Raw genomic sequence first — 26,373 nt, 5'->3', positions numbered from 1 at the left:
TAAATGTTGTTTATTTTATTTTGGTTTTTTTGTCTATTTGGTTACCACTGTGAAAAAAAACGCTTTTAATCATTTTGTATTTAACGATGTTCTCTTTATTTTGCAGATATAAATAAATATATTGATAATTAAAACTAATAACTTTTACAATCCTTTCTGTATTCCAAATTGTTGTATAATTTACGCTTTAGGGCACGCACTCGATTAGCTTTCAACTGCTCAGTTGAAATGCTATTAAACATAAATCCTCGAAAAACGCGTACAACTCCAATAAACATATGTTACTTCTTGATCTTAATCGATATATTCTTATTCCATGATATTTTCGTTCTTCAAATTAAAAACAGTTCGAAGTCAAAATAACAAAAGTAGTACTGATCTGATCTTCAACTTTACACTTCAGTTTTGAGAATCCTGCTAATAGACTATAACTGCGAGCTGTTGTGTGATCGCGAGTGATTGGATAACATGTGTCCGTTTATTGCTAATGCTTGATTGGTTGGCCATGGTGCATTCGTTACTGGATCTTGGATGCTGTTCCCTATCGACGAACCTACTAATACGGATTTCTTCACACATTTGTTCAGTGCTCTTAAGTTCTTGTGTCTCGGGTTAAGTGCGCTCTGTTTGGAAGCTATGCTCTGCGGTTCTGCATAGCCAAACGAGCACCCACCCAGTGTAGGACTAGAAAAATAATCGTTTTTCGCTATAATTTATGTATTTCTCGTATGGTGGCGCAGTTGTCACCACCGAAATAAGATGTAAGTCAAAGCAATAGCATTTTGAGTTATGATCTTTGTGATACAGTATTTGGGAGGAAGGGGGCTACGGAGTACGTCTCTTGTGTGGAAAGCGAAAAACGCAAACTATATACGCGTGTAAAAAAATATATATGCACCTCTTTACTTAACCACATTCAAGTTACAGATTGATCTCTCTCATTTTTTGTTCTTCCTATATATGTACAACGTTGCACCTGCTTTGACCCTCTACACAACGAAATCATAAAAATAAATGTATACTCGGTTTCGTTTTCGTTTAAGTGGTAATAAACACAGGGAAAATAAATACAAAATTGGCAAAATGTAGTTTAAATTAAAAATAGCTGCTTTGGAACTCGGTTTCTCTAACGAACTGGCATTCGTTTTGTTCTTATATTGCCGTCGTCGGTTGAAGCAAAAAGAATAATAATAATATGCGAAGTACTCGATTAATAACTACTAAATTTAAACATTTCTCTATATATGTATTTACAAATCACAGCTACAAACACTAAAACCTTCTTCCAGTGTTGCTTAAGGTGGCGATGACAGGCATTATGCGGGGTATTAAACAGAAAAATTAAACTAAACGATCATCACACGATTACATTACGTTTCGTTATTCAACTTGTTCTCGCGTAGTGCTTAAATAAAAATGTTACTTCCGCAGTTCCTTTAAAAGTAAACTATAGTCCAGCAAGCGTAAGAATAAGGTTGTGAATGATTAGCTATTTGCTTTACAGCCAACCGCCCTTGCGGCCAAAAAGCAAGGAACTAACTGAACCCACAAACGCCTGTGTGATGGTCTGTGGTGTCGCCTCTTCCTCCTCCGCAGGCTTAGCCTCACTTCGCTTGGTGCTGAGCTTGCTGCTGCCGCTGTCGGCTACCTTTCCCAGATCCGGACGCACTCGTCCGCCTCCTCCGGCGCCAGAAATTGTGCCCAGATCAGGCCTCTGGTTGGCCATTCCGTTCTTTAGCTGCCTGCGCGATTTCTGGCGCTGCATCTGCTTCAGTCGCGTTTCGCTCGCCGTGCCGTTGGTTGTCGTCCCAGCGCTTGGCTGACTTTGTGCTGCTCCTGTTGTTGTGGGTGTCGCGCTCTTCGACGGTTTGATCTTCATTACCAAGCCCTGGTCGTCGCTGTCATCGCTATTGTAAGCGCTCGTGCTGCTGCTCGTCGAGATACCTGGACCTGCAGCCGCCGCAGCTGCTGATGTTGATGCTGTTGCGGGCGTGGGCGACTTCAGGCCTCGATGCAGGACACCCTTGATCTGTGCCCGATCGAAGTGTATGTCGTCCACAATGCTGTTGCTGCTGGTGTGCAGACTCTGTAGGCTGCCACTGCTCAGGGGCGAGCTGCTGCGGTTCGCGATTCCTGAGCCAAGGCCTCTCTGTGCGCTTATTATGTTCTCCAGTCCAATGCTCTCCACCTTCTCAATTAGGTTCAGCGATCGCAGGGCACGTCTTTCCAGGTGCGACAGCATGATCTTCTGCTGCTGCTGCTTGCTAAGGCTGCTCCTTTGCTTCTGTTGCTGCTGCTGATGCTGATCGCCTACGATTTTGCGTCGTATCAAATCTGCACCAGACGAGAGCAGTCCAAAGAGCGGCTCGGGCGACTGGGCACGAGGAGGTGATCCCTCCGGACTGTTGCATGGCGTCACCGTGGGCGAAAAGTTGGGACCGGCGGGCGTGTTGAGGGCACTGGGCGTCACGGCCTTGATGCCCCTCTCATTCAGCATTCCAGCGAGTCCGAGGTTCACCGAAAATGTGGAGCAGGAATTTTTGCGCGATAGTCCAGCGCGAGGCGTGGCAGGACAACTGAAAGTAGAACACAACAAGAATTAGAATTCGGGCTTAGAAATTATGTGTAAAACGAAAAAAAAGCAAACTTTTTTTTTATACTAACCTGGGTTGCCTTGATGTCGACGTGGAGGCCATTCGGGACGACATCTGCGACTGGGAGAGGAATGACAGATCGTTTACGAATCCATCGTCCGGATGCATGACCATGCTGTTGGTGTAGGTGAACGTGCAGCCCGGTGCTTCGAACTGTTTGCCGGGCAGATCATCGCTAACGTCCTCCTCTACGTCCGACAGCGTGTAGATCTGCATTCCCAGATCGTCCAACCCACGTCCACCACGGATCGTCACGCCGGGACGCTCGTCCAGCAGTCCACTGAGCGTGGGCGTGGCCAAGCGCGACCAATGGTGCAATGTCTGCGATCCCTCCATGGGTTTGATGATCTGCAGCTTCTCGGGTAGGCGCCACTGATGCGTCATCGAGGCGGACATGTGATTCGTGGAGCCCGACATTCCCGACGAGCCGGTGGACATGATACTGTCCGGCGTGCGCACACCCAGCGGTAGATCAGAGTTTCGAACGTTACCTGTACCGTGACCCATTGGTTCGTCGTAGTTATAGGTTCCAGCCGGAGCATAGGACAACATAGCACGGCGAGCCAAGACCTCAGCCGGCGTCAGCCTCTTGAGAGCCGCCTCCAGCTCCTTGGCGCCGGGCGCTCCTGGCACACCAGAGGGCTGGGCTGGATAACCGTCATCCGACTGGGAGTTGAGACTCTCGCTTGACAGAGTTTTAACTCCCAGAGATTGATTGCTACCGCCACGATAGTAGGAGCCCGCTGGATACGCCATCGAAGCCATGCGCGGCCCCGAAGAGCTGCTCATCGACATAGCTCCCAGTTGGGTCATCGACACGTTGCCGCTGTCCATGTAGTTGCCGCTCTTGCCGGCACATCGCACTGTGTCGAATACCCGCTTGTAAGGCGGCACATTGCCAGCTCCCGCATACACGCTACCTCCCATGGCCGACGAGCTCATGCCGCCGGACGGCATGTGCATCATCATGCGGCTAATGCGGTCCGCTGATCGCTGGCTGTCGCCGGATATGCCAGAGTCTAGGCTATTCTCTGAGTACAGTGAAGACTCCATAAGCTCACAGTGCAGTGAATCCGGCGGGAAAAGACCGCCCATGCCAGCGCCACTTGTTCCAAGGCCGCCGAGGAAGGAGCTCCTGGCCTGCGGCTGCGACCGCTTTCGCTGCTGCTTCAGCTGATCCTGAGCAGAGTGCAGCAGAGCGAGCACCTCTTCGTAACGCTGCTTGAACTCCACCAGTTCCAGGGCCAAAGCATTTTGGTTTTCTTTCGTCACGTGCAGCAGCGAGAGATGTTCGTCGTTGTCTTGCGTCAGTTGGTGTAGCCGCATTTCCGCCTCCGCCAGGCGAGCGGTCAGGTTCACGATCTGCTCATGTTGCAGCCGGTTTTCCTCCCGCTGCCGTTCCAACTCCAAACTGAGGTTGTCGTACTGCGAGTTGGCATCGTTTAGCTGAGCACTGATATCGGCCATCAGCTGGCGCTCGTGCTCCTCCACCTCGTCCGTCTGGTGGGCCAGTTGGGTGGCCTCGCACTTCAGAGACTTGTTCTCGTCGAGCAGGGAGTTGACCTTGCGCTGCAGTAGATCCAAAGTTATGGATTTCGACATGGTGGGAGTGTCTGTGAAGAGACAATTATATATAATTAGTCATGAAGTACTTTCGCACTTATACGAAGTTCATTTCTTGTTCACTTATCTACCCATGTAAATAACGTTATCTGTGCTCAACTCACCAGTATCTGTGCCATCGTCTGCATCGTTGGTAAGCACAGAGATGAGCTCGTTCTTCTTGTGCAGCTCGTGGACCAGCTGAGCACGATCGTCGTTGGAGGCCTTGAGATCGGTTTCCAGATCCGCGACCCGTGCCTCGAGTGCATTGTTCTGGGTGAGCAGCTCCTTGCCAATCTGCACGGTCAGCTCTAGGTCCTTTTCCTTCTCCTCCAGCAGTCGCGTCACGGCCTCAATGTCATCGTACGCCCGAGTCATTTGGCTAACGCGGTTGCCGCATAGAACTATAAAATATACAAGAACCAAATAATTATGGAATCATAAACGCAATCAATGGATGGAGTAACTATGTTGAAATTTGTATACATTCGTAGAAAATAATGGCAATTTGTTCGACAGCCTCTTTCACAGTGACAAATTTGTGATATTGTTATTCTAGTTTTACTTGTACAATTTAAGAATATATATTCTCAATCTTCTAATAAGTACACAAATGTTTCTCACAAATCAATTCAGCACAAATCAACTGAAGAAACTTTTCACAAACTTTTGTAAAAAGTTGTTCGTTACAAAAAAAAAAAAGTTCACCGTAGCGGGAGGCACTTTTTGAAAGACTCCCTGTGACAGTGTTGGAAAGGAGTGCAATAGCTCCACAATGGACTGGATTCATCGATTTAACAGTTATAGCATAAGCACCTTCCATCAGCAGCTGTTCGTTCTGCTGTTCTCCCGTTATAAGCCCCTCTACTGCTGCATCTGCTGTCGTTGTTGTTGCAATGTTTCCACCTATGCTGCTGCCCAAAGAGAGTTCATCCTCGTACTCAAGTTCATCGTCCGTGATGAAGAAGTCTTGGTGCAAATCCGACCAATTTTGGAATGCCTCAAAGGCCAAGTCTTCCAAGTTGGTAATCGTTGTGGCTGTTTTTGTTGTTGTCGCTGCAGCTTCCAATGCATTCCCGCTATTGGTATCTCGCTCCGATGCATTGGCTAAAAATCGATGATGGACCCCGCTGCCGGCAGCACGCTCCCTGTCTCTCTCTCGCTCTCCCGTTGGCTCCATCTCCTTTTCCATTACTTCCCCATTGTTTACGTGCGTCATTTTGTCTTTGTTGATTTCTTTCGTTTTCTTTGGCAAATTCTTTTCTTAGTCACTTAGCGTTCTTGCTTTAGATCTAATCACATTTAAATTTAAATCGTTTCGTTAAGCAATTTCCTCTTCGATTTGTATTATGTAATTTTTAAAGCATTTTACAAATTCCGTCTAGGCACTGTCGGCTTGTTTGGCGGTACAAAGAGGGGTGTTTTCTTTTTCCCTCGGCGTTTTCACCCCGTTTATCCGTTTCTTTTATTCGTTTTCACCCGGGGGTCACATGATTTTGTAGTTTTTTATTCAATTGCCTTGATGCTCGGTGAATGTAAACATTAAAACTAATTGCTAAATTAATGCGAATTGTCCAGAGTCACAAGAGAAAATGAATAACTGTCATCGTGAGGCTCTCTCCCACTCACTTTTGGCTCTCTTCACTGCCACCCACTAAAAGCGGAGCATGCGCAAAAACACTTGCAGCTCGTTAATTTATTTCTTTCAAAGATTTCGCTTGGCCGAAAATAAACGTAAAACAAAAAAAAAACCTCGCTTGACTGGCTCAATGTTATCTTTTCTGTTTTTGTTTTTATAAATAGCCATGAGCGCAGCTTGGAAACTGGAAGTGGAACTTCTTGCTCGGCCAAACGCACACACTCAAATGGCAGCTGCGACGTCGACGTCGACCAAGGAGGACCGGCAGCGCAGGCAGCAACAATAGAAACAGCAGTACCAACAACAACAACTGCAGCAGCATCACTTAAAGTAAAAGGCGTTTTCCCCCAAGACATTTCCAGTGAAAGGGAAATGGCAATAGTTACGCTTACAGCTGGGAATTCTAAATGGAAATACTATAAAAAAACACAATTTCGGTAAACTCACATGTGCTAAATATTTCGGCGTTTCACTTCACTTCACAATAAATATATAATAGCAGTTCAAAAGTCCAAAGGTTAGAGACATAACCCACAAATAACAACAAAAAACTTATAAACGCGAAAACTTCAAATATAGATGGAAAGAAGAAGACGGGCAAAAACTGCGCTCCAAACTCGTGACGGTACACACACACACACACACCAATTCAGTCTCTTCTTCTTACGCCTTTTGCGTGCTGATTTTTATATTCTTTTCGCAGTTTGCAAACGTTTCGAATTGCTCATTAAATCTTTAACCGCATGCAAACTATTCGAAATTGCAACTCCTTGACTTTGGCAAATTGTTTGGCACAAATTGTTTTACTTTTCCGTTCGGATTTTGCACAAATTGTGTAATTTACAGATTGCAGATACTCGAGAGAATGACAAACGCGAGGCGTGGAAGCCAAGAGTGAATGAATTTCGTTTGTTGTATTGGAATCGAAGTCCACATCCACCACCATGGCATCCACAAATGCGAGAGCCGGAGAGCGGTACAGTGTTACCAGCTCTCAAAAGGTAAAGAGCAGTGGTGTAAGAGGGTCGACTCAATGATACTGCGTAACTTCAGTAATGTAAACGAAAACTGACGACATAAATAACTTCAATTCATTTACATACAAACTTGAAACTTTCGATGCCCAAGAGCCGGATAGGCGACCCATGGTCATCAAATCCCTTTGCCAATTGTTTGTTTCCTCTCACAATATATCATATTTCCTATTTCTCAGGTAAACAGCGGGAAATTTGAAAACTGCAACTAAAAACCGGAACCATTTTCCGCCTAATCCTAATCCCATTCATGGTTAGGGCGCGAAAAACTACGCGGGTAATTTTCTGCGTACCTATTCTGAGACGTCTTTCCACGAAATACAAAACATTTAGATAAATCAGGTAGAAAACTATTGCACAAAATGAAATGGTTTAGGATCAGCGATGGATCGGATTAGCCGATTTACGATCTTCCGGACTCTGCTCTAAAAATTAAAAATCTAGTTAGAGAGTTTGTGAACCTGCTAATGTTCCACTTAAAGATTTACAGCACGCGTCGGACAGTCATAAAAATTGGAAGAAAACTCATTATCTTACGTCTGCGTTTAGCAATTTATAGTACCCTATAAAGCAATAAATATTTGAAAGTTGTACCGCACTTTAATGTTAAGTGTTTTATATTAATTTAATAAATATATTAACATATCATAGTCATGTGCCTTAGAAACATTAAAATCTCATAAGGGAATCAGTAGTTTAAAACACTTTAGTTTAGTGCCTCGATTAGTTTTTAAGATATGGAGAAACCCTCTTACGTGCAAGTCATAAAAACGTACTTAATGGGTTTTTTGGCAGCTTTACGCTAATAGAACTTCAGTGATGATTTCAAGACAATAATGTCATGTGGTTTTTTGCCTGCATTAATGGCAATAAATGACTGGAGCTTTTTCCGCAATCAATCGCCCAAGATAGTGTGTGTCTGGCAAACAAATGATAAGGCAAAAAAGCTCCTCTCCACATTTGGAAAACTAAATTAATACAAAACTTGCGTAGATAAGTGGCGGCCCTAGCAATAAAGATCCCAGCCACAAGATGAGATCATGTGCCTGCCCTCAAACTTGATAGTTTTTCTCTAATGAACTTGCTAAAATCGTCTATAGGCGATTTTAGGATCGTACAAAAGCCATCATAAGTTGTATCAATATGCCAGACTCGGCTCTAATAACAAGCCGAATAACGATCCATATAGTATAGTATATCGAAAGCAAATACAAAGTCTGAACATCACTCAGCGAAATAAAAGAAAATAAATGGGCGTAAATGGAGAATATTTACTCAAGCCTACATATATGTGCAAAAAATGGCTGTCGTGTTTGCTCACACGTCGACCACAACAAAAGAACTCAGAAATAAACGGGGAAAACAACACTAAAGTTCATTAATAATAGGAAATACATGGAAAGTCTTTCGATAAGATAGGCCCAAATTAAGGCTAAGACATGCAGCCTGCACTTCAGCGATAAGAAAAGAAAGTGTGAGGCCATAATGCCAAAATACGTTAATAACAAACCAATCTAAGTAAAGCCATGTCTATTTGCAAGCATATTGATAAGGCAGATATCATTGGCGATTGCCAAAGATAAAGGTATTACTAATTCAATATGAACAATGCAATAAAATGATTATAGCGAACTTTAACTACCATTGTTATTAAAAGGTTCAGCGAATCCAAAAACTATTCGAGTGTAGCTATTATCACTGGAGTGATTGTTATCTCTTGTGCCATGAAGAGCGATGGATTATGTGTTATCTTAATGCCTCAATTATCAGACACTTGACATGGCTACAAGTTCAGAAGAGTCGGAACCATCTGAAACATCCCGTCCAGACCTCGTTCTTACCTTTGTTCGTCAGCAGACTGCGCACCACCTTCAGACAGTTCTTGCCATCGACGTTCTTGGAGGCATAGTACATGACTTCCCAGCTGCTGGCCGCCTGCAGCAGCTCCTGTGGCAATTCAAAGTGCGGCGCCTCCAGTGCGCCCGTTATCGGACTGGGTACCGGCGTGCCCGGCACACTGGCCTCCACCTTTCGCTGCCCCTTCGAGGCGAAGTCGTGCAGCAGCGCCAGATGAGGAGCCGACACGCCCAGCGGCGTATCCATCGACTTTGGCCCCGACTTCATCTGCTGGACAATGCAACGCATGCGATCCACTGCCTCCAGTTCGAGTTCCAGACGCGTGGGCGGCGGCTCAATCCCATTGACGATCGCCGACATGGAGGAGCAGCTGGACAGGCTATCGAAATCGCTAGCAGATCCATTCAGATGCTGTCGCTTATCCGCCGAGCGCTGGCAATTGAAGTCCAGGTGCTGACCCAGCAGCTTGTAGGTGTTCTCGAAATGCTTGCTGGAGTTGGACGGCTGGCTGGTGATCAGGGTGGCATTCAGGGAGTCCTCGGAGGCGGTGGACCACAGCGAGCTGCTCGACTTGCTCTCGACCAGCGAGGTCGACGAACTGCCGGCTTCGCCGTCCACGGAAAAGGTGCTATTCAGCTGGTTGCCATGCTCGAAGGTTTGCCCATAGTCGTCCGCCTCCTGCTCGACTATTATGGGCAGGGAGTCCAGCTTCCTGACGCCATGATGATGTGGCTCTGGTTCTTGTTGATTTGGTTTACTTCGCGATGCACTGTTGAGGAATGGCATTTTGCTGTACGTACATCGTTTGCTTGGCTTTGGCGCGAACTTTTAAGATTTAATAATTTCGATTTTAACATGTATTGGAACACACGAACAATTAACTTATAACTGGAAATTTTTTAGAGTTTTGTTTAAACAGCTTTTCTGGGATTTGGCTTGCATTCAGTGCCTATAAAGATTGCGAGTGTGTGTGTTAGTGACTTTGTTCAATTTCTTGTTAAAATACTGCGCAAATTGCACCTATCGATGGGCTATATCTTTCGACCGACTGCCGAATGTTAACACTCGGATTATGAGGCAAGTTACCATCAGCAGGCAGCAATCTGCGGAAGATGTTTGCCTCATTTCCCAAAAATACCAACAATGGCAAAATTTTGTTTGCGCATATAAATCCCAGCATTTACATACAATGCCAGTTGAAAAAATAAATCACAAATATTTCAAAACTGCGACGACTTCACATCGCCGCGCGCAGGAGAAGAGTGGAGTGGACAGATTGTGTGTGCATGGCGGAGATTTAGTGGCTGCCACTTGAGGAAAGTTGGGCGCAAACGAGTTTTACAAATTAGTTAGCCTAGGGAGAATGCGTTCGAATGGCGCTGGTCCGTGGCCAAGATCACGTAGGTTGTTGCTGGGAAAACTCTGGCCAAACTAGAAGCGTCTCAGGTAGGAAAAACGCGTGGGCTGCTCTTCAGAATGTGGGAAATGGTGCACAACCCAAGTAGCTGGTCCATTCACGCTCTCAATAGCCAGCATTCGATCATCATTTTTATGGCCGGCCACTCGGGCGAAGTGAAAGAAAATTGAGCTGAACCCAGCTGCGATAAGTGCCGATGCTGAGCTAGATTCGGTTACTAACGGTTGTGCCAAATGAACGGCCAACATGAGATGGCCAACATAAAGCCGCTGCTACTGCTGCTGGCTAGTCGAACAAAAAGCCTTGGTGCCCACAATCCCAGATGCGGAGATGAGTCAACTGATCCGAGTCATCGTTTTTTCTTTTAAGCTTAAAATTAATTTTATTTTTTGCATCCCTACACTTGAGGTTTTTTTGTTAGGTTCATCGACATGCACACCGCGTATGCACCTGTGAGTCACGTTCCCCAACTTCAGGCAACCTAAACATTTTCGAAGGGAGACGGCCAATAAATCACCTTATCGCATAGATAAACCATATGACATATGACAAAACGAGCAACATACAACTTGATTGGCTGATTGAATCAAGTTATGATATATATGATATATAATGGGCGAGAAGATATAAGCCGATCGAGCATTCATGGGCCCCGGGGGTATGGTAATTATGTAAAGACAACTGAATAAATAATAAATAATCGAGGGAAAAGCAGGCAAAACATCCCAAAAAGGCCAATCAATTCGTACACGCGAAAATGAAGCGAAAACGGCAGCAGTAAAATAAGACCAACTCAGTTGTTATTTGGCATGTTATTTGTTATTTTTACTATTTTTTGTAGCTTTGCAGTTTTTCTGATGTATTTGGTTCACATCAACTTTCACAAATGCTGTTCGTAATTAATTAATGGCAAAAGTTCGGTGCATTTAAGCAGATTTTTATGGTCACTACAAGATGAGCAAGGTACAAGGTTTTTTTCGGAATCCAATGGATTAACTGTTTATGCGACGGATAAGTTCAAGATCGCACAAATCAGATACAAAATGTTATGTAATAAATGTTAACAATTTATGTGGGTAGTTTAAGTCACAACCATTTTTGAGTTTGACCAACTACTTTAATCGATAATAATCGATACTTTTTGAAATCTTCAGATGCATAAATCTGCATTAAGAGCAGCTAATATTTAAATAGTTTTATTGATCAATAACAAACAACGGCAACGTCAAGGAAGTTCGATGTCCGCTGCAGTTGAGTGATAGCCTGTGGGAAGTGGTAGTTGTATCCACTGGTTATTACCGGGAAAAACGTTTTGAGCCACATTTTCTTGCGCCAATTAGCGGCGGGCAGTAGTGTGATTGTCCTCCTCAATAGGCCAGTGACACAGAGGAAAACGCTGAAGAGGCACAAATGCCGACAGATTGAACGAATAGCCTGCAGGTGCAGTGCTGTTGCGAAATGACGCAATGAAAGTATGTCACAATATGTATGTAAACCATCTCGGCCAATTGTTTGCTGACTAAAAAGAAGCATGATCGGTCAGTTGCACATAAGCGGCTTGGTTTTTTTCGCATTTTTCTTGTTGGTTTGCCCGAGTTTAGGACCCACGAACATGACACCAATTTTCGCGCGGAATTTGGTGCGGCAAAGGCTTAGCACCAATAAAAGTACAATTGCCAGGGCGATTATGACTGTCCATTTAACGTGGCCCATAGCTCAAGAGCCATTTGAACATTTGTAGTTTGCGGTTGGTTTTTTAGCGGAACGCTTGATGAGCCAACGGAACGCGTTCTTTAGCCAGATAAACCGTTGATTGATGCGGAAGAGCCGAGCTACTGGGTAAAGATAATGCCAATCGATCAAGAAGCCACGCCAATGGAGTACAGTTGTAGCTGGCTATGAGAGAAGTAATCAACGGATTGTACAACCAAGATACATTGACCTGTGTGATTCATGCTTATTAATCATTACTTTTAATAGGTGAAGAAAAGAATGACTAATTGGAAATTTATCTTTACTTCTTTATCTTCATGGAAATTCAGTGTAAAAATCAAATGCTGGATTATCTCTATTCTTTTTTTAAGTCGGGTTTACTATTATTTGTTGGCTAATTTAATTGATATTTCCATGAACTTCCAGACGTCAAGAGATTACACATACAATTGATCACTTCCACATGGATTGTTTTTTCCAGCCTGACCTTTGCTTTGTTTATTTGTGTTCTTAGCACAGATATACAAATTATCATCTGTAAGGAGTTTCTGTTTACCCAGGGATCACTGTAAACCGGCTGTCGTCCAAGAACTGGAAGTCGGGAATTCGTGTAGCGGTAAATGGTAAATTGCCCGTCCACCACGCACATGTGTACATATATACAGAGGTGGTCAAAAGTATTTACACAACGAGCTTTTTTTTCAATTGTCAACTAATTGAAAAAAAAGCTCGTTGTGTAAATACTTTTGACCACCTCTGTATGTATGCATGTACATATGTACAATGAAAAGCGCACACACACCCAATGCAAACAAACATCGGCAAACAGCTGGTTTTTTTTTTGAAGTGACAGAGACGGAATGCCGATGCGCGACAGAGATGGACGGAAATTCCGATAGAGGGCCATATAGAATTAAAACACTTCTTATCAGCGAAACCGAAAGACGGCATGGAAAAGCGATTATGTAAAGAGACGGAACGACAACAACTGCAAGCGAAGAAACCCCATTGAACGAGCGGCAAGAACAAATTAAGCTGACAGACAGACAACAAGCCCTGCCCATGGCCTCCACCCATTAATACATTTATACGCGCGTTCCCTTTAAATGTTTACAACAGCCAGCGTTTTCCTCTTCATAATTCACAAAAAAAAATGAAGCAAAGAAGGAACAAAAAAAAAAAACTTTAGCACTCACACACACACACTAACACACATACACTGGCAATAGTTGTCCTAAAAATAAATTCAATTCGTATGACGGCACGAACAAAAGGCACTTGGAGAAATTCCAACTGCTCTGGCGCACACAGCGCGTATGAGCAATATTATTAATAATTTTTGCGTTAATGATTTTTCGGCAGTGCCATTGGCTCGCCTTTATGCCATTTTGCTTTTATTTGGCACACATATTTCTCGAGTATTTTTGGCAAATTATGCCAGACGTGCACACGCACAATTTCACTGCCAACGCCGAACGAAAACACAGATTTTTCGTAATTTTCGCACTTATTAACGGAGCGAACGGACCACCGCTTACATTTCGTTTTGGCACACACAATTCAGTTTACGTATTTATTTCGCGGCGGCGCTAAGACATTTGAAATATCGCACACACAAGCACGCGGAGCGCAGCACCATTACTTTTCCTCTTTCCCCACCGATTTCAAACGTCCGACAAAATCGAAAAGCAAAATGACAAAAGCACGCGCAGCGTTGCCGTATCGCCGGCCGGGCCCCACTCAGCTGTTTCGATGGAGCTGTCATGTGGCAGTGATCTTGTGTGAATGGCAGGCCACAGCTGTCACAGCGGGCGTTTCACAACACTGCCTGGAGTCTTGAGCAACAAGTGTTGAAATAGCGCGGGAAATCGATAAATCGGCAGTATTTTAAAATTCATAACAAATTGTAGCTTTAATATTTGCTCCCTGCCCATTATTATATGAAAAAAAAAACATTTAAATGGTTTGCTGCTCATAGTATTAATGCAACCAATAAGATTAGATTAGTTTTAAGCCACAACAAAACGAAGTGTAACTTATCGAATATAAACCGCATTTGTTTAGTTGTTATAGACAATAAAAATTAAAAATAAAAAATATTATACTTGGTTTAGTATTATGTCAAATCATCTCCATATGGCTGTCAACTCAAAAACCATAAATAAACATGAACTAGACATTTCCAAGAGTGCCTAAGAAATATTAACAATAATATTCGCACAAATGTCAGAGACAAAAAACATTGGCATGTGATACAAAAAGAATACTGCACCATATAGTATATATGGCAATTTATTTTTAATCTGCTTTCTTGCGTAGATAAAAGAAAATTGCGTTTTGCTGTCAAGCGACGGTGGATAAACAAATTGAAAAATACTTAAAAACGCATAAAAACATTTGGGAATTTTAAAAAACAAAAGCACAACGACAAGTGAAAGCAGACTGATATACAGATACCTATTCATACAGAATATAGTATACAGATTGTATAACTCACACTGAATATGAATGATTCAAAGGGTGACCGCACAAGTTTCCGCTGATAAATTTGTATTAATTGGGCAATTGTATAGCTAGGCAGAGTCGTCCAGTGCCATAAAAACAAATATATTAGGAAAGCCATAAATGGCTTTGGTCTTCACCCACTTATGAGTTGCAATATATAGATAATGAATAATATTAAGCAAAGAATATTTCAGTTTTGCTTTTGCAATTTAATACATATGATACCCTTATAATATCGTTTATAAATGAAATAGCTATGCAATATTCCTTTACTAATAAGAATTTAACTCTATTGTCGCACAAATATGAAGTCAAACAGATGAACAGAGCCCGAATCAAGTCGCACTTAAAATAATATTTAAGGTTTTCCGATGATCTCATTCGTTCAAATGATTGAGTCATGGAAAACGCAACTTACTTTCTACAGGAATCTTCTTATATGCTTATAATAGTAATTAAATGCAACTCACGGAAATAGTTTAGGCACTCTCTTGTCTGCTCCTTGGTCAGGCCCAGACCCTCCGGCGGAATGGGCAGCGCTGGAGCCGGAACGAACCAGTCCTCATTCGCATAGCCCGAGAAGTTTGTGAGGAAATCGTTGCGCACCTTGTACTTGGGAATCTGCTCCTCCAGCAGCGAAAAAATCTCCACCTCGGGCAGATTCTCGCTGCTGCACAGCTCTGTGAATATTACAACATAATATATTAGCACGATTGTGTGAAATTTGTTTAGAGTGCACCTGCAGTTCAACTACCAGCTCAGATTTACCACAGAAAAAGGCTTAATGGACGAGTACTCAGTCTGGATAAGCTTAGCTCGTGGTAGTTGCACTGTAGTTGAGATCGAAATGATTTGCTCACCCGTCAGGCAGCTGGCATCGCAGGTCTGTGGTCTGGGGGCAGCCGGCGACTGCAACTGCGTCTGCTGGAGGAGACGCTTCGACTGGAGGCGCGGCAGGTGCTTGCTGAGCGTCGCCTGGGCGGAGGGACTGAGCGGCTGAGAGCCGCCATTGGCCCCCAAAGTTGCGGATAGCATTAAATGGTGATCGCTTCTGGTTAGCAGTATTGTCTTGGAATTGTTACTCCTTGATTTTGGGGATTCGCGGGGTGGGCACCGCTTGGGTTGGGAACTCCTCCTATGTGCCGCGTCTGGTTAGTTGCTCAACTGAAAGTGGAGAGGAGAAGGCGGGCTTGTGTTAATTTGCTGGCAATCACATGAAACTAATAAGCCAGCTGCCAAGCGACTTTTTCCACTCTATTTTCGCTATTTGCCATCGGAATGAGTTCATTGCTAACAAACGAACAGGGGAACGAACGTATGCGACTTTTGCTTATCTATTTGCTGGCTGATAAAGTCGGCGGGCGAATGTGAATGATTATGAATACTATAAATATTAGCGCAACGTCAAAGGATTTTCGACTAATATTTATCAACTACTAAATTGGCAGTCGCAAAGTCAGACGCCCCGTGAAAAGCAAACTGACTTCTGTGAAATGAGCGTTTTAGGCCTTTGCCACACGGTACAATTTTGACTTTAGAAAGAAATCACTGCATTTTAATTGTCAGATTTTCACGTAGATAAAGATCATTCATTTAATGACAAAATGCCTTTCATTTTCGTTCACAAGCTGACAACTATGTATATTCTTGGTATAAAGCGTGCTGAATATCACTACATTTTACTTGTATTTAAACTTTTAACTACCAATGAAGAGACCTGATCGCCGCGCAGGCGTTAACTGATTCTTCTTGGCCCGAAAGCAACCAATTGATCGAGTGGAGTCTGCGAGCTTTGTCGAGTCATACCGACGGTTTCGAGGTCGGCAATGTGGAGTACTCGAAGAGCAGATCCAAGAGCCAAAGAGATGGCCATAACCATGTGGAACAGATAGACTACGTGCTCAGAGGCCCGTCGCCTGCACTCAGAAACACACATCAAAAACCGCGGTGATAATAGCAAAAAAAAACGAGCGAACAAGAGGTAAAAGTGTTATTAGTCAATAAACATAGCACAGAAAGAAATAGTGTTTAATTTATAGCCAGCTCAATGATCAATGGGTTTTAACAATTTTAATAGAATATGATATTGGAACCCAACATGTTTAAACTGAAAAAGGTGAAGTTTTTTTAAAAGGGGTGAGTTTTCTACCTGGACTTTTTTTTTACCAGTGAACGCAGATGTTTTATGACCTGGTAAATGATGCCATCATAAGTACTTGAATGTAAAAAAGAGTCGGAATACCCTTACTATGATTTTGAAGATGCCTATGGAATGTGAACGAAGTATTCTCACAGTGTACGCAGCAATCGTGAACAGCTGAATGTGAATTGGAGTTTTCAATTTGCAACTCGAAATGACTTTTAAACGATGACGCACAAAGAGCAAAGAGTTGCGGGCATGTGACGCCAAAAGAAAGGTAGGTGTTCCCCGCTAAATCGCGATACGACCGCCTAATGATAACAGCAGAAAATCAATGGCGCTCTTTTTTCTCGCCCATTGGGCTGCATTTTGCATTGCATAACACGTAGAAAATCGAAGAACTGAGGGGAATTCGCTTCTAGACAGAAATAACAACAAAACGGAAAATCGTGAATGAAAACCGCCGGCTAACGGTAATAGTTTGGCAGCGCAGCAACTGCGCTGCTGTCAAACACAAACACACACTCACGCATTCTATTACTCACACACAGGAAGGCATTTTTCAAATTTCTATTTCTTTTCCTTTTAGACGCAAAGAGCGCGCAATTGTCAGGCCAAAAACACTAGCGTGGATGGCATAATGCTCTAAAATTAATTTCCAAGCGACGACAATCCTCAAAAGCTTGCCAAAAAGCCAAGCAATTTGTTAAAGTTGCGTTGTTTTGGCACTCAAACGCACGAACATACACACACACACATACTTTTGCACTTATATAAGTAGCGCGTCGCGTCGCTTGTTGTTGTTGTTTAATGGGGCAGGGTCATTAGACGACACCGTTAAATGTTGCATGCGGTTGTTTTTTATAGTTTTCTTCGATTAGAAGCATTGATTTATCACCAGCAGCATGAATCAGCTGGCTTGGTGGGGCGGTGGGCGGGGGATGCTGTTTGGGGGAGGTCAAAAAAATGAACACACTCGCCCACACACACACATGAAACTCACGCACACAAATTTGCGGGGGCGCAGCTGTGCGTGTGTGTGCGGGAATTATAAAACACACACAGGCGCGCACTTCTCACATTTCATAATAATTTTCACAGCTCTTGGAAAAACTAACCTTTGCGCCATGGCGTCAAATTATTGAATTTTCATTTTCGGCCCTATAATAGCCCCTCTAATTGTTGTTGTTGCTGTGTGGTACCTACATTTGTTGTAGTTGGCTTGTGTTTGCCATTTTTTTTCTCCGCGCTGCTTTCACAAACACACACGCACACGAAATTCAGGGGTCACATGGAATTTTCCTCAATTCCGCACTTAACATCGCGCTCGTCAGTATTTGGAAAATGTTTGCTATTGGTTAATTGTCTAAAATATGCAACGTGCACCGTACTGTGTGCGTTTGTGCTGGCAAAGCAAAGAGTTTAACTAATTTTATTTAGCCAGATTTCGATTGGCTGCTGCCCAACACATGCAAGAACCAGGGCTGCACTCGAAACTATCGCTGTGCACCGATAGCCGCTCTGCCCTGCCAATCGTTATCGGCGCTTGAAACTCAATACTCTTTCGATTTTACAATTTATTTTTGATTAGCGTTTCTTTTTTCTACAAAATATCTGTATAGTAAAACTACGGCTTAACAAGTACGGGAAATGTTACAATGTCCAATGTTTTAAAATCAAGCTCCGTGCAAGCCAACAATCGATAGGTCGGTCGGTCGGTGTCCTTACATTTTTGGCGGTCAAACTAGCAAATTACAAATTAAGCACTAGAAACTACGTCATTAACCATTTGTAACACGATCTTGCAGCATTTCAGGCAATCTACACATTTATATAGTTCACGGACATAATTACTTGAAGGCGAGAAGTGTTAAAATTTTCAAATTCATATATATTTATAAATGTATTTAATTGTATTTTAATATGTGCCCCTAATTTTCAGCTTGCGTCGAGTCTTTAAAAAAATTGAAAATGTTTTGACCAAAAATTAGTTCTTGTAACGAATATTAACAATATTTCTGTCCACGCATTCAGCTTAATCGTCGGTGTTCTTGCGCGTGGACGTGACCAGATCGACGGCGTTGATGGAGTCCGGAAACATGGTGTGGTAGTTGATCACGGGCAAGTAGGCCGCCGTGATCACTCGACCGGCAAACCAGCGTCCGTGCAGTGCATTCACTGCCAGCACTGCGGTCGTTGTGCTCGGGCACTTGACGTACACGGTTCCCGTGTGCGAGATGGTGTCCACGTGGATGTGCAGCACCCCGCCGTGTTTGGCGCACTCTTCCAGCACATCGTCGCGGATCTCCACGTCCCAGGTAGGATTTGTCTCGGTACGCGGATCAAACATATTGGACAGTATGAAGCACTGTGTGGCTATCGATGGTGCCACCTCCTGCTGCTGCAACGGCGCCGGTTGAGGTGCTGTAGCCAGCAGCGCATTGGCAGCTGCCTGGGGAACCGCCAAACCGGCTCCTTCCGCCAGCTTGAACATCAGCTGCAGACGTCCCGTGGCACCCAGATCGATGCCCGTGCGATCCATCTCGTCGGTGTCCAGCGAGGTGGTATTCATGTCCAGTCGCTCTGTCACATTGCCCACTTTCATGAGCCGACCGGCCAGTTCAAAGCCGTTCAGCTGTTCCAGAGCCTTTTTGGCATCGTCAGCATTGTGGTACTGCAAAATAGAAACAGGAAATAAGTTAAAATTAATGATTAAATAAATAAACAGCTGAATCCTTGTAAAATTCATTCAACAGCTCGAAAACGCACCGTGATAAATCCGTAGCCCTTGGATCGGCCCGTCTCCGTGTCCATGATCAGTTGAATGGCATCGATCTTGCCAAAGGGCTCGAATATGCCCCGCAGCATGTCCTCGGTAATGTTGAAGTGCAGTGATCCCACGTAGAGGCGCATGGGACCCGTGTGACTCTTCGGTTGGAATGCCGGCGTTGCATTCTGGAGACGATTCTTCTCAGCCTGCGTGTGCTGCACCATGATGGGCACGCCGAGCAGCCGCTGGCCAGAGAGGCCCAGGGCCAGTGCCACGGACTCAGGATCATCGAACTCGATGTAGGCAATGCCCTTGAAGCGTTTCGTCTTGTTGCACGTGATTAGACGCACGTCGCGCACCTTGCCCACGCTGGAGAAAAACTCCTCCAGGTCACGTGCTCGCACTCGCTGCGACAACTGGATGCAGAAAACGGTGCGGGCGTCCCGCTCCTCGGGACTGAGCTCGGTGGGCGTGGTGCGTTCAGCTCCATTCGTTGGTGAGCGGCGTCGCGGAGAATTGGTTCCCCGACGGCGACTACTATAATAAGTAAGAAGAATATTATGTAAAGAGGAGCCAACAAAGAAGGGTTTCGGTTTGGAATCTATGATCTCAACTTACTTTCTGTCCCTCGAGCGGGAATGGCTGCGCTTGCGTTCACGGATCGGACTCAGCCGTTTGCGCTGCTGATCGCGGGAGCGACTGCGTCGACGCTTGTCCCGCGAGCGATCCACTTGCAACGACTTGCTGCCGGCGCGACGATCTCGCGAGCGGCGATCCTTGTCACGATCGCCGTAGCGACCACCTCCACCGCGCTCATCCCGCGATCGACTGCGACGGGGTCTGTCGCGTTCGCGCTCACGCTCACGTTCCCGCTCCCGATCTCGATCGCCACCTTCCCGGCGGTGTCGATCCCGGTCGCCTCCGTCGCGGGTACGATCGCGCTCCTTATCCTTGTCCCGATGACTGCTGCGTTCATTGCCGCGATCTCGTCGAGATTTGCCATCACGCGAGCCGCTTCTACTGCTGCGAGAGTGAAAAAAAGGAATGACTCGTTGACTACTTTAACTCATTAACTATTGATTGAGCTTACCGGGATCGCTTGCTTTGCTTTTTGTGTGAGCTTCCGCCGCCGCTTCCGTTCCGAGGACCATTCTCGGCGTAGTCGTCATCGTGTCCACCGCCGCCGCCTGGACTGCTGCCGCTGCGCTTGCGTCCACCACGTCCACCGCTGCCCGCACTGACATTCTACACAGATAGGTTGTTTTGTTTGTTTGGTGGATTGGGTGTGGGATCGGACAGGGAGGATGGGTTGGTTGGGCGCAAGCAATAATGTAGATACAGATAAGTGGATTATTTTTTTGTTGTCGATTGGTTTCAGTTTTTGGTGGGTGGGAACACATAACGGGTGTTGATCGTTCGTTACGTTGTTGTCGTTGTTGAGATGTTGGTTGATTTTCGATTATATCATTGAGTTTGTTATGATATATTATTTTTTCAGTTTCGTAAATATTTTTTTTTTTTGAATAAGAGAAAGCAAATCAAAGTAAATTAGTTAAATTTTTGGCATCTGCAAGTATATAAAGTAGAAATGCTTAAGTCAACAATGATCATTTGGGGATCATTGCCAATTTTTAGCAAAGGTAGTAATAAGGATATAGATATAGAGAGATATCTTATACGTAGTTTTGGTAAATATATGTAATATATTTAATTTGTATATGGCACACACACAGATGGTTCACGACGGCGAGAAATGTTGTCTCCACATGGGCAAATTTCCCATGCTCATTCTCATTCTCAATCAGATCAGTTTTGGGGGAATGTTTAGCGCTGGCTAGTGGAGTGGACTGGTCGATTGGTTCTCAAAAAGACGTCGTCTATATATATATAGGACATAGACATAATATAAGTAAGATTGTAGTGCTATAGTTTAAGAATTGCTTATTACGTTTTTTGTTTGTTCAAATAGGTTTGGTTTGGTTTTTTGGCTTTGGCTTTGCGTTTTGGGCTTATGTGTTGGTCAACAATTATGCTTATATTTCGATTTCTGTTTATGGTAAATCTGTAATTTGTAATTTGAGCGATACTTTCTTTCTTGTCTGACTGTGAGTGAGTAGTAGTAGTGCTGCCTGCTGCCCCAGACAAGTTAGGAGGAGTATATCTGAAATTTAGTGCACGTTCAGTTTCATTGGTTTACATAGAGCAGTAAGTTAACGATTTCAATTGGATTGTGTTCAAAAAAAACGCAAACATAAACAAATCATATTGTATACAAAATGCCTAGATATGTTTTGGTTTTTTTTTTTTTTATTGTTTTGTAATTTTGTAATTGGTTTTTTCGCAGCTTCTGGCACATTCAAAACTTACCAAATGGTCTCCAGCTTTTTGTGTTTAGAATGACCAAAACAATCTCTAGCAACAATATTGAGCTTATTCGATTCTCTGCAAAGACATTTCACCCTTAAGAATTATTCTAGCATTTTTGTTTGGTTTTTTTTTTATTTTTTAATGGTGATTGTGTGTGGGTAGTTGTCGGTTGTTCTTAGTGAGACAGCAGATAGGAAGAAATAAGAGCGTTGAACTCATGAGTTGTTGGTTTGGGGCGAAGGAGAATTCAATTCATTTCCAACTTCAGCTGGATTTCATAGATTACTATTTCGAAAACCTTGGCGAGCTGACGGACAATAATGCTGGTTTTGGTTTGGGGTTAATTAATGATCATTTTACTAGATTTATTCCACAACACACCAAAAATTGCATTTGTAAATGCTGCGGAAAAATGTGTTTTGCTAACCTACAAATCATTTTATAATATATTGGGATTTCACCAGTATGATTTAATTTGACTAATTTTAAACCTATTAAAATATTATTAGATGGGTCGCCCAGATAAGATAAGAGGAATACCAATTGCTACAAAATCCGTTTCAGTCACTAACAAAGATTAAAGTCCAAGTTTAGTAAGATATATATAGTATCACTAACATACGTAGTTTTTTAATGAATAAGTTAGTAATTGTCTTGTTAGTAATTCAATTCTTTAAGTTTCCCTGATACTTGTTAAACGTTTTTAGTTGCAATTGCAGCCCTGCCAAATATTTTGCACCCCACTGTACACCCACTGCAGTACAGGACTGTATCAAATGCCGCGTAGGAAAATAAACAACACAAACCCACACACAGACAGATTTTCCGTTGGCGAAACACTTTTCTGTATGAACGCAGTCGAGTGTGAAAAAAAATTATTACGAAAATCAGCACGCAGATTGGCGTTCCGGCTGCCGATTTTTTATTAAACAGCAAAATTAGGCTAAAAATCGATTTAAGACCACTTAGTATGCATCGACTGCACATGTGTGTGTGTGTGTGTGTGTGCCCGAGACGAAGACGACTACATACAAACACAAAATGCACGTACGCCTGTGGGTGTCTATGTGGGAAAAGAAGTATACAAACATACATATGAAGTAACTGTTTTTCTATTTTTTTTCATTTTGTTTTTGCACAGCAAAATAATTGCCTTGGGTGGCACAAAAGCCAGTGGGACTTAATTTAAAAGATAGTCGACTGTTATCCGGCTTTGGGAACTTACGTTTTTCATGTACGGTGCCTCGAGCATCGCCTCCACATCAAAGTCCTCGGCCATATTCGAAAATTACTTCGCTGCAATCCGGGGTGCTCCGTGAAAAAAGTCCCCTGCTCGGTGTCTGGCACGTTTGAAGAAATCAAAATGTGGTGGGGACGCACAGCGCAATTCGTAGGACCACTTACGAAGTTCTCTTTTGGCTTTTGCGCTTATTCAATTACAATTTTTGTCAATTTTCAACCAGATTTTCTTCTCTAGCGTGGCTGCTTGTTTTCGGCTTCAGGGTTGTCACAGAACTTATCGATGACGCACAATCGATAACTAGTGACCGTACTTCAATGCGGGCACCATATCGATAACGTCGGCGGTTCCATTTTTGATAAATCTTTAAGAGCCTGTTTAGACAAGGGCATATCTACGTAAAGCGCCGTAACAGCCACTACATACAGCTGTTTAAAGAATAATTTAGCCATTTTTTCGCAATACTAGCAATACAAGGCAATTTGCTTTTAAAGTTTTCAAAAAAGTTTTTAAGTGCTTTGCAAAACGTTGATTATCGATACCAAGAAAAACATCGTTAAGTATCGCTATGGGAATTGATGTTTTCTCACATCTCTAATCAAATACCATCACGTCGAAATACAGCAAAATTCTGTTGGTAAACATAAGCAAAATTAAGGCTGGCAATTAATGCGGCAGCATGCAACCAGTTGATTACCAATTTGCAAGCATTGTTAACCTGGCCGAAAGCCTGCTGAATAGATTTGGGGCCGATTCGCATAGATAAGCGAGTAACAAGCATCTACAGCTGCTGTTGAGTCATCACCTTTTAGCCAAATAAGCCAAAAAAGGCTAACAGCCGTTGGCCAGCTAGTGATAGAGCCCCAGGTGAGCCACAGGTGAGAGGCGTTGTCTTCGCTGGGGATGGCGTAAGCTGATCCAACGAACCACCACCAGCCAGCAAAGTATAATCGTTACGCGTCGCTGACTAGGTGTGTCTAAGCTCCGACTAACTTTCGTCTACTTTCGCAGAGCACACACACACTTGCCCACACCCAGCGACTCAAAAACCCGAAAACCAACCCATTTTGGCAACATCCCCAATGGAGGACTACAAGTTCCTGTTCAAAATCGTCCTGGTGGGCAATGCTGGTGTTGGAAAAACCTGCCTAGTGCGCCGCTTTACTCAGGGCCTATTTCCACCTGGCCAGGGTGCCACCATTGGCGTGGATTTCATGATTAAGACGGTGGAGGTGGAGGGGGAGAAGATCAAGCTACAAATCTGGGACACCGCCGGCCAGGAGCGGTTCCGATCCATCACGCAAAGCTACTATCGATCGGCTCACGCCTTGATCCTGGTGTACGACATCAGCTGCCAGCCCACATTTGACTGCCTGCCGGACTGGCTGCGCGAGATCCAGGAGTATGCCAACTCCAAGGTACTCAAAATCCTGGTGGGTAACAAGACGGACAGGGATGATCGCGAGATACCCACCCAGATTGGCGAAGAGTTCGCCAAGCAACATGACATGTACTTCTTGGAGACATCCGCCAAGGAGGCAGAGAATGTGGAGCGGCTGTTCTACGAGATTGCCGCCGAATTGATTGGTCAGGCAAGGAGCAAGGATGGCAGTAGTTCGGCCGCAGCGGCAGCCGCCCAGCGTCAGTCGGAGGGCAGCTCCATCGGCCTGGGGAGCTTCAGTGCCAAGGCAGCGCAGAGCAATTGCTGTGGCGGACTCGCCAGCGGCGGCTCCAACTCTAGTCAAGGCGGCTGAGCAGCTGCAAACTGAACTTGAAGCTGAGCAGCTAATATGTAACTTGTTAAGGACTAATCGTGATATTCCATTTATCTTTTATTACCACAATGCTCCCACATTCTACCACAAAAATAAGTTCAATTTTGTTTTTATAAGCATGATTATGACGTGATCGTTTGCCCTTGTAACGATTCCTATTAGATTGTTAAAACACTTTGGCTACAAATACCTTTAAATGTAAAAGTATTTAGAGCAATTCTCATCGCTTTCACTAAACTACGATAATGACGAACATTTAAAGTACAATGTGCAAACGGATCTGGAAACTGTGCAGCTAATCTGTTATAGTTAAACACTTATCGTGATATTCTGTTGATGCTTAAAGGTTTATTCTTTAATTTACAAGACTTACTAAAAATTGATTATTCTTTGATTAACTCTGTACCGCCTTTGGTTTACAGAAATAAATTGATTGTTAAAACTAATTTACTATTTATCACGATTAAGATCCTATCGGAAACTAGCTGTCAATGACTAAGGATGCTAAATATTTGTGTTACAAGAACTCCATTGGAGGTGTTTAAAACCGCCTGATTTTCTTGATTTGTATTATATAGACGTATCTATTGATCTGATTATGGATCGTTTACCAAGTGAGCATCACAGCCAATGCTACGAAGGAGAATTTATGATATCAAGAATGCTATGCACACCATTTAGTTTATTTCAATTGATTCCTAAGGAGTATTGCATGCTTTATACATTACATTTTTTGTATACATATACAATTTATGCATATTTATTTGCAATTATTTTTACATATTTTTACGATTTATGTGCAATCTTTGGTAATGCGATTTTTAAATGATATTCGTAATAGTGTTTAAGGTGATTTTATGACATTCCAAAAATTAAGAATTAGAAACTATGAATAGACCAGAAAGCTGAATAAAAAATAAACTAAATAAAAATAAAATGGAAAAGAGTTTTTTTTTAAAAGCTGATGTTGGTTAAGTATATAAACTTTTTACGAATGTGGAAAAAGTCTATCTTTTTTATATAAATATCACAATAATTGGAAGGTAAGCTTTTAGCTGATAAATAATTACAAATGTTTTAAAAACAGTCTTATCATGCGATTGGCACCCACCCATTCCTCTGCCACGTTCCTTTGTGGCGTCCTTTCAACGCAAAATCTCAAAATCCGGCTGCTGTTCCACGAATTCCTTGGAATCTATCTATCTATCTAATTTGCAATTAATTAACTAATGAATCATAAATAAAAAATCACTGCAATGAAACTGATAAGACAGGGGATTCCTTTTTTGTATCCGTTATCTAGTGAAATCAAAATTTTAGTTCTTTTTATTTAAACTTTATTTAAAACTTCGAGTTCCGCGCTATTAATGTTTATTATCTATTTTCTTGAATTTTATATATTTTTTTATATTTTATTTATTCTCCGCAAGTAGTGTTCTGGTTGGAAGCACTTCTAATTCTAATATTGTCGATCTGTTCTGCTTAGAAGTTTTCGATTGCACATCCAATTGGAATGAATCGAAACTGAGCATAAATGTAAAGATACTTTAACATGTAAAGTAAAATGTATTTAAAATGTAAGCCAAGCCTCTCTATCTCTTTATCATGTAAAGTAAAATATATTTAACTTTTTAAATAGGATACCAATTATTGGCGTTAT

The 26,373-nt window shown here is 43.1% G+C and overlaps 3 protein-coding genes across 10 annotated transcripts; 1 reads left to right on the top strand and 2 right to left on the bottom strand.

The window, feature by feature from the left end:
• Positions 1 to 69: 69 nt before the first annotated feature.
• On the bottom strand, positions 70 to 18,047 carry LOC117150312 (trafficking kinesin-binding protein milt). 6 transcript variants are annotated; one of them, XM_033317142.1, is made up of 6 exons: positions 17,768 to 18,047; positions 15,282 to 15,585; positions 14,892 to 15,101; positions 4,382 to 4,660; positions 2,665 to 4,267; positions 1,499 to 2,576 (listed from the first exon to the last, which is right to left on the bottom strand). In XM_033317142.1, the coding sequence occupies exons 2-6, from the start codon at positions 15,454 to 15,456 to the stop codon at positions 1,499 to 1,501; spliced, it is 3,345 nt and encodes a 1,114-aa protein (XP_033173033.1). In that variant the 5' UTR covers positions 15,457 to 15,585; positions 17,768 to 18,047. The 6 variants fall into 6 exon arrangements, with proteins under 6 accessions (XP_033173031.1, XP_033173033.1, XP_033173034.1 ...); XM_033317143.1 differs by lacking the exon at positions 17,768 to 18,047 and adding an exon at positions 17,680 to 17,734; XM_033317139.1 differs by lacking the exons at positions 14,892 to 15,101; positions 15,282 to 15,585; positions 17,768 to 18,047 and adding exons at positions 8,771 to 9,735; positions 13,455 to 13,587.
• A 384-nt stretch (positions 18,048 to 18,431) lies between these two features.
• On the bottom strand, positions 18,432 to 23,227 carry LOC117150313 (RNA-binding protein 39). Its single transcript, XM_033317145.1, has 6 exons — positions 23,103 to 23,227; positions 22,924 to 23,038; positions 20,422 to 20,576; positions 19,950 to 20,354; positions 19,331 to 19,868; positions 18,432 to 19,235 (listed from the first exon to the last, which is right to left on the bottom strand). The coding sequence occupies exons 2-6, from the start codon at positions 22,975 to 22,977 to the stop codon at positions 18,597 to 18,599; spliced, it is 1,791 nt and encodes a 596-aa protein (XP_033173036.1). The 5' UTR covers positions 22,978 to 23,038; positions 23,103 to 23,227; the 3' UTR covers positions 18,432 to 18,596.
• Positions 23,228 to 23,525: 298 nt separating this feature from the next.
• On the top strand, positions 23,526 to 25,083 carry LOC117150355 (ras-related protein Rab-30). Of its 3 annotated transcripts, none has more exons than XM_033317214.1 (2): positions 23,526 to 23,805; positions 23,950 to 25,083. In XM_033317214.1, exon 2 carries the CDS (start codon positions 24,021 to 24,023, stop codon positions 24,690 to 24,692), a length of 672 nt encoding a protein of 223 aa, XP_033173105.1. In that variant the 5' UTR covers positions 23,526 to 23,805; positions 23,950 to 24,020; the 3' UTR covers positions 24,693 to 25,083. The 3 variants fall into 3 exon arrangements, with proteins under 3 accessions (XP_033173105.1, XP_033173104.1, XP_033173106.1); XM_033317213.1 differs by having other exon boundaries at positions 23,526 to 23,816; XM_033317215.1 differs by lacking the exon at positions 23,526 to 23,805 and adding an exon at positions 23,871 to 23,890.
• The last annotated feature ends 1,290 nt before the right edge of the window (positions 25,084 to 26,373 follow it).

Source organism: Drosophila mauritiana, chromosome 2L, assembly GCF_004382145.1.
Source record: "Drosophila mauritiana strain mau12 chromosome 2L, ASM438214v1, whole genome shotgun sequence".
Lineage (NCBI taxonomy): Eukaryota > Metazoa > Arthropoda > Insecta > Diptera > Drosophilidae > Drosophila > Drosophila mauritiana.
The sequence above is the reverse complement of the archived record's forward strand: the minus strand, read 5'-3'. Positions and strand labels throughout refer to the sequence as shown.

What these genes read in the sequence shown, in the direction of transcription:
- LOC117150312 (XM_033317139.1), bottom strand. Translation starts at nt 9,572, where the DNA reads ATGCCATTCCTCAACAGTGCATCGCGAAGTAAACCAAATCAACAAGAA. An exon ending in AGACGATGGCACAGATACTG is followed by an intron (nt 4,268 to 4,381) that starts GTGAGTTGAGCA and finishes GTCTCTTCACAG; the next exon opens with ACACTCCCACCATGTCGAAA. An exon ending in TCGACATCAAGGCAACCCAG is followed by an intron (nt 2,577 to 2,664) that starts GTTAGTATAAAA and finishes TTCTACTTTCAG; the next exon opens with TTGTCCTGCCACGCCTCGCG.
- LOC117150313 (XM_033317145.1), bottom strand. Translation starts at nt 22,977, where the DNA reads ATGGCCGAGGACTTTGATGTGGAGGCGATGCTCGAGGCACCGTACATG. An exon ending in AAGCAAAGCAAGCGATCCCG is followed by an intron (nt 20,355 to 20,421) that starts GTAAGCTCAATC and finishes TCACTCTCGCAG; the next exon opens with CAGTAGAAGCGGCTCGCGTG. An exon ending in TCCCGCTCGAGGGACAGAAA is followed by an intron (nt 19,869 to 19,949) that starts GTAAGTTGAGAT and finishes TACTTATTATAG; the next exon opens with TAGTCGCCGTCGGGGAACCA.
- LOC117150355 (XM_033317214.1), top strand. Translation starts at nt 24,021, where the DNA reads ATGGAGGACTACAAGTTCCTGTTCAAAATCGTCCTGGTGGGCAATGCT.